Consider the following 7,412-nt stretch of genomic DNA (forward strand, 5'->3'; position numbering starts at 1 on the left):
TGTAAGTGTTTCAGACGCATGTTTCAAGTGTTTCTGTCTTCACACATGTCTTGACACGTATGGTGCAAATGTTTCATCTGGATGTTTCAAAAACAGATCGGGTGTTTTTTGTTGGGGATTTATATGCCGCAACAGGCATCCAAGCGGGGGAAGTAGAGGGAGCGCAAGCGGTCTCCGTGTGGGGTTAGGAGGTGCAGGCGACCTTCGGACAGCGTGGGCGTTCGGACACGCGCGTCCGTCCGGACGTTTGGGCACTAGGACTGTTGTATAGTTTATAGACAAGGTTGCCTCTGTAGTCCGTACACATTCAGGCAAGCCGCAAGCCATAACCATGTCTCGCTATCTGAATGTCTGATCTACACATGATGGAGAAGACGATCCAAAGGTATCAGAAGAAATTGTTAATTTACAGGTGAAGATGGTTACATGAGTAGAGGCATTCATATTAGTACATTATGCTAATTTACAATGGAGTAAACAACTATTATACAAGCACACATATACCTCCTCGCCAAACTTGAAGCGCTCACTTATTTATCCAGAAACCTCCATGCCAACCTAAGTTCTATCATAGAAGATGGTACTAGAAACCTCGAGCAAAAAGATGACAGAAACAAATGGAAAATCCTCTGAATCCAAGTCTATTTGTATTTCCTATTTCCTATCATTGAGACGAACCGGGGAACTTGGCCTAGGCAGACGATGCAAATCCATCATCGACAATGACCTCATAGGCACAGATGATGCGCTAGGCACGCAAGAGCCGGATCGTGGTGTGGATATAAAACTATCAGGTGAACGCGGAGAATGGAGATGCTCGGGCAGTTCGTGCTCTTCAATGCTGATACTGCTGCTGCTCCTCGAACTGCTGCTAGCCAAGGTCACCAAAGAGTTTCTACTCAAACTAGCAAGCCTCTTAGGGGGGGCAGTTTCATAAACTTGAGCTGCTGATGTTTCATGTGAATTTCCATACATGATGCTGTAGGCAAGGAGATTCTTCCGTTTTCTGGAGTATGGATTCTCTGCCTTAGTAATGTCTTTTGCAGAGCCTGAAAATGTTATAGCTTCTTTAAGGCACACAAATGATTTGGATTTACCATTATAGAATTTGGATATGCTGCGCCTGCCCAATAAAAAAAAATGTCAGAAAAGCAATATGTAGAAGCAATCATGCAGCCAACAAGCATATATATAGCAAAAGACCGAAGTTAACTGCCAGATGACTGGGTTGAGAAGTCCAGCCGCATTTTTCCACACAAAAGTAATAGCATCACAATGCTATTTGGTTGATTTTATTGGGAAGCATATCATAATCCCTCCCCTACAGAAAGAATTAAGCATGCTGTTTCAGATTTCAAACATACTGTAGTGATAAAGAACAGGGATTTTCAGTTTCAAGAAGACCTTGGTATGATTTCACATTTCAGAAACAAACACCACGGCCAGATGATGTTATTTTAACTGAGTGGTGGTTTCAAGCTTCGTGGTAAGTGTCAAGCAATACTGCAAAAGGACCCTACTGCAAAGGCTTCAACTCATTAGTAATTTTGGTCGCTTGGTGGTTATGGAAGCACAGTAATGGATGCTTCTGTGAGGTGACCTCTCCTAATTTCAATGTCATTATGTAAGATACAAGGGATGAGACCATCTTGTGGAGTATGGAAGCTAATACAGCAGTGGCATTTGCACGTATATGTTGGTGGTCGTTTTCCTTTTTGTTTCCTTGGCATGGTCCATGTATTAAACCCTACCCCAATGGGCTTGTATAAGTCTTATACTCTTCTTAGACTCCCTTTCTTATTATTATTAATATAAAAAAGCAAAGATTTCAAAAAAAACCAAAGGTCATGTTTTGAGTTTTGACTAAACAACAATCCAAAGCTGACCATGGATATGCTGTGGGGGAACAGTACTTATGCTGAAGTGTATGGATGATATTATTGGTGGCTCATAAGCCAATAATTTATTTTCTGTGGTTCAGAGACACTCAAACCACTAGAGTCTTTGTCAACTGAAAGTTGCTGCTTAAGATTGGTTGGTACCATGTGAGGCAGGTCCTTTTCAGCTGCTTAATGTTTCAACCAAAATGTGCCATTATTACCAACATGCATTTTCCATGCCAGATATCCCAGATGAATAATTGATTTCCATGTTCTACGTTTAAATCTTAGAAATGTTTGATTATTATGTATTGAAATTGTTGATATGGTTGCAATATTAATATATGCAAATACCACTCATCTCCTAAATATAAAAGCTAACTACTAGTCCTACTTCGATCACATGTCAAAGAAGACAGTGGAGCATTCCTTTCCGCATGGGCTTGACATGTCAGAATTATCCAGAAGAAGCAAGATCCTACTTTGATCATATTTCTCTCAAACGATACAGATATTTTGATAGTCTGATAATTATTTCAGAACAGTTTGCCACAAGGTCACTCAAACAAAATGATATATGTGAAATTGCAGATAGACCTAATTAAAAGAAGCAGCCACCGCAAAGAGGCATATGAAAACTATGCAGATTAACACCAAAACAATTTTGGCATTTTTTTATAATAGCTAATCTTGTCTATTAGCCAAAGCACCTAATGACAATTCGTGGTTCTACTACCTCATATAGTCACATCCAAGCCTATCTTTAATCTCACATTTCCTCCTTTGTGAATTAACAAAGCTAATATCTCGAAAATACTCATTGGATCCCAAAAATTAGCAGTGTACCATTTGTCAAAAGAAGCAGCAGAATCACACCGACAGAGTAATCTCTGCAGATTCCAATAAACTAACCTGAATATTTTTTTAGGAAATTAACATACAGAAATCAATAGGGAATACACCAAACTAAGCAAATTAGAAGCTTAACTTCACAGATTCCCCCCAAGGAACCAATTTCTCCTGCAGAACCCACATCAGAAAAGAATAAAAAAAAAATAAACAATCAAATAAATAAACTGGCAAAAACTCACCGAATTGGTAGCGCCTCCTCCAATGCCTCCAACCCCACGAGGCCAGCCCCTCCTTCTCCTCCTCCCGCGTACGCGCTCTGCACCTCCCCCTCACCTTCCTCCTCCTTCCCCGGCGGCGAGCACTCGTCGCTGTCCCCGCCTATGGACGACGAGCTGCACGCCGAAGCCGGCTGAGGTGGGTCCATCGCCGCCTCGACGTCGACCGGCATCCGTCCGACCCGAGTCGCCACGCGGTCGAGCAATTTCAGGGGCGCGAAGGCACCGACGACCGGACGAGGCCCAGAAGGAAAGGTTTCCGCGGCGAGTGGATTTGTTTCCCTGAGTTTGTAATTTAGTTTTGTGGTGATGGGGAAGCAACTGCTTCGTGATGGCGACGCCTAACTGACAAGGCTTATCGCTTCCTATCGTCCCTTTTCTTGCGTGCCACGGAGCGAATGTTTGCCTACTTGCTACTCGCGTTCGAAATGCCATAAAATTTAGAATTTTAAATTTCAAATTTATATATAGTTGCTTCTCGGAAGCTCACTGAAAAACATTTCAAGCAATATAAGAAAAACTACTTAGGCCAATTTTAATGAGAGTTTTATCTATATTTAATAGATTACTACATAATTTATTTTTAAAGATGTGCCAATGCATTTAAAAGAAGATTCATGTACTCCCTTCGTCTAAGAAAAAAAATGTAATGATAAAACTTTCTGAAGTTTGCCAAGTTTATAGAAAATAGTATCAGCATCTAGGACTCCAAATATATTTAATACAAAAATATATTTCATAACTAATCTAATTATATTATTTTGTCATAAAGTTTAGTATTTTTCATACAAATTTAGTCAAATTTAAAGTTTTTTGACTTCTTGATAAATGGGAATTGTTTTTTTTTTTGTGAGGGGGAGGGTATAGATGAAACCCTCCTGGCTCGATTATCAACTCTAGACGAGTCATAAAATTAAATGTCTATGAAATAAAGAATGAAATTATACATTGAGGGTAATTGTTTCTTTCATATTTATTGCATTATACAATTTTGAAAATAACGTTATAAAACTCTCCACTAGAAATAGCCTTAGTTGCTTTAGACATCATCTAAAACAAAAGTAGCCAGCTAAGGGCCCTGATTTTTTAACCTTTTTTTTTAAAAAAAATATTTACATTTATACCCGGGACGTTATAAACCTATGTTTGGACCCACAGGGGCACCGTGATCTACAGCATCGAGGTACACATGGCTCAGCGCCGTAGGACATGGTGCCGAGCCTCCTGGGTTGGGTGGCGTGGCTATTTGACGTGGCGTTGAAGTGGACGAGGCTCGTCACCATGGGCCATGATGCTGATCTTGGCGCCAAGCTCGCAACATACAAGCCAAGTGACCTTCTTCTTCCTCTGTCTTTCTCTCTTTATCTACTTACTTCCTCTTTCTTTCTCCTTTCCCTATCGTGACATCCCTGTCACGCTCGCCGCCATTGGCCCCGCCGCACTCGCGTCCCCGCCTACCCAGCCACCTGCCGCCACCCATATTCCTGCCACCTCCCCGCTAGGGCGCACGGCCGCACTAACTGCCTCACGCCCTGCCCCACGACACCTTATTGCGGGCGCGTAGAGGCCGATGTCCTATGGCAGGGCGGGCTGACTAGTGCCCGTCCCTGCCACCGTGTCGCCCAGTCTCGCCACTGCCCGTGCCACCGTCCCACGAGTAAATTTTTTGTAGTATGTAATTTAGTTAGTTAATTACTAATTAGCATCAATTAGTGAAGTAGTTAGTTAATCTAGTTCCTTAGTTAGTTAATTAGTGAGTTAATTTAGTGACTTAGTTAGTTAATTTAGTTACTTAGTAGATGTATTTACTGAATTAGTTATTACTAGTTATTAGTTACTTAGTAAGTAGTTAGGTAGTTAGTTACTTAGTAGTTATTTAATTAGTTAGTAATAGTTAGTTAGTCAGGTAGCGTTTAGTTACTTACTAATTGGATGGACCAGTTAGTAACCTTATATCATGGAGGAAGTGTGGCGATTGATGATTATGAAAATGTTTAATTTGTTGGAATGCAAAGGGTGCCTATCATATTCATAGCTCGGTCGTCGTTTATTGAGTTGGTTGCTTGGTCTCAGGAGGAGCTAAATTGTGATACAAATTGTAACACTCTTTGTTTTTATGTACTATAAAAATACCAACTTTTTTAAAATTTTAACTTGATACCAACTTTCTCACCCTCTCCATCTACTGCATAGCTGTAGCCATGCCTCATCGAGCCTGGACATGCTGCGAGGGCAGCATGACGACTACTCCACCGCGGCGAGTCGAGCAAGAGGTTTTGAGCTCTAGTTAGCATAGTCATATGGAATTCCTTTAAATCATGAGAAAAAGATAGATTACTTCATGAACTTAGGCATGGCAACTTATCTTTGAGATTGGGTGACCTCTAGGCCACCAAGATCAGATATGGGCACTTGTTTATCCTTGCTTCCAAGCAAAAGAGATGGATTTGGCCATTCATGAGTTTTCTTGCAAAAATGCATAGAAATGCATTAGAGAGAAAGTTGAGAGATTCATGAGATGCTTGAGCTAGGGATGATCTTGAGCTTATCTTGAGATGATGGAGCAACTACCAAGCTTCATCTTGCATCCACGCAAAATCAAGAGTTAGGGTTGGAGAGATGATTTCAAGAATTGAGAGGAGAGAGCTCCTGAGCTCACCACGGATAGAGATGGAGATGTAGATGCTATTGATGCTTGTGAGATGTGCTAAATCCTTCTTCTTTTTATTCTTTTCTTTCTCTTCCTTCTCCTCTTCCCCTTCCCTTTCTCTCTCTAGTTCATCCTTGTTCTTCATGTGAGGAGAGAGGGAGAGGAATGGGAATGAGTGCGTGTGTGGGTGAGAGAGAGTGAGATAGTGAACTGAATCTACTGGCATATGGCTTCTTTGTGCTGACATGTGGGACCAAAGGTTGGGAGAGAGACACAACTCATCAAAACTAATCCTACTGAAAAATGATCTGGCGAACCATACGTAGAAATAGCGGAACATTCCGTTAGAACACAGATTTTGGAGAATTTGATTTAGAGAGAGGAGTTTGGCATTGAGGCCATTAATCATGTCCTATAGGTTGATAGACAGCTTCAGAGAGATTGGGATGATCACTTGGACACATTTCCATTGCATTCTTTCTCAAAGTATCTTCACGGAGTTGACTCCAGGTTGACCAAGGCTGACGTCTAGTTGATTTGGGTGATTCGATAAGGACGATTAGTGAAATTGGAGTCCTTTCCTAGTAGAGGGTACTAGGAACCTTCTAAAGAGAATGATAAGGTGTTTTTTCTTGTGTTAAGAGGGACTGTCAAAGTCACCAAGGAGGTTCTCGAGGAAGGTTTTAGTTGGAACGACTTTGAGTCGTGCCAAGATAAGGTTCACATTAGGCTGAAAATGTCTCAAGCGAGGCGAAAATGGCTCACATTAGGCTGGAAACGTCTCATGTGAGGAAAAAACGGCTCACATCGGGCCAAAAACGGCTCACACGAGACAGAACGACTCATGTCGGGCCGAAAATGGGTAACGAGAGGTGAAAATGGCAAGGTCAGGCCAAGCTGTGGCAGAACCTCCCGAAATAACACACTTTCAGAGGCGCTTGTCTTCCACTAGACACTAAGCACCCCAAAAGTTAGCTACATTAGATAGTTCCATCGAGCACACCCCATGGGAGAACTCAAATCAATCCATGTTTTACCTCTAGAATCCAATAATGAGTACGAGTTTACAATACTTAGTTCATTTCAAACAACCAGAGGTCTTGAAAATTATTTATTACAATATTAGAGTTCAGAGTGCGATAATTAAACAACGAAAAGAAAATAAACATCTAGCGGAAATGATACAAGGATCCGTCTGTGCCCACCGAAAGAATCCTCCACACAAGAGCTACTCCTCAAGCTGCATCTACAACAGGGGAAAATAAACCCTAAGTAAACAATATACTCGCAAGACTTACCTGACTAGTGGGAATAGTTTCCCAACTCCACTGGGTATGATAGGCAATATGGGTTTGTTGTTTTCTTTTTTGTTTGCGAAAAGCATTACTGGATGTACGTCCTTAAGATCAAGTTTAATTAGCAGTCATGATTACTTCATTAGGTAGCCATTCTAGGTAAGCACATGTTCTACTTTCAAGCAAGGGTTGAGCAATCAGAACCATTTCACTATCTTTCATCTTCTAGTTCTTACTACGGTGCTAGACCATAGCCAAGTCGTACCATCTCATAGAAACAATAATTCATGAACCAATGTATCCCAGCTGGGTACCTCGAAATACACGCCCCATTTGTGCCCCAGGCACAAACAAGACCAACCCATTCCACTCCTGTCATGAGGTCTAGGTCCCATCCAAACTTGGACTCCAAGCCCCCACACTTGAGACCAGATCTCAATATGGTGCTTAGACCTCCACC

General features: G+C 41.5%; 1 protein-coding gene across 2 annotated transcripts; it reads right to left on the reverse strand.

Moving 5' to 3' along the window:
- Positions 1 to 357: 357 nt before the first annotated feature.
- On the reverse strand, positions 358 to 3,299 carry LOC136473131 (protein OXIDATIVE STRESS 3 LIKE 2-like). Of its 2 annotated transcripts, XM_066470821.1 has the most exons (3): positions 2,972 to 3,299; positions 1,098 to 1,123; positions 761 to 1,006 (listed from the first exon to the last, which is right to left on the reverse strand). In XM_066470821.1, the coding sequence occupies exons 1-3, from the start codon at positions 3,178 to 3,180 to the stop codon at positions 900 to 902; spliced, it is 342 nt and encodes a 113-aa protein (XP_066326918.1). In that variant the 5' UTR covers positions 3,181 to 3,299; the 3' UTR covers positions 761 to 899. The 2 variants fall into 2 exon arrangements, with proteins under 2 accessions (XP_066326917.1, XP_066326918.1); XM_066470820.1 differs by having other exon boundaries at positions 358 to 1,123; positions 2,972 to 3,297.
- Between the last annotated feature and the right edge of the window lie 4,113 nt (positions 3,300 to 7,412).

Source organism: Miscanthus floridulus, chromosome 8 (genome assembly GCF_019320115.1).
Source record: "Miscanthus floridulus cultivar M001 chromosome 8, ASM1932011v1, whole genome shotgun sequence".
NCBI classification, from domain to species: Eukaryota; Viridiplantae; Streptophyta; class Magnoliopsida; order Poales; family Poaceae; genus Miscanthus; species Miscanthus floridulus.

Excerpts from the sequence above, each read along its gene's own strand:
- LOC136473131 (XM_066470820.1), bottom strand. The coding sequence starts at position 3,180 with ATGCCGGTCGACGTCGAGGCGGCGATGGACCCACCTCAGCCGGCTTCG. Across the intron at positions 1,124-2,971 it reads GAGGAGGCGCTACCAATTCG|GCGCAGCATATCCAAATTCT; the intron begins GTGAGTTTTTGC and ends TTTATTGGGCAG.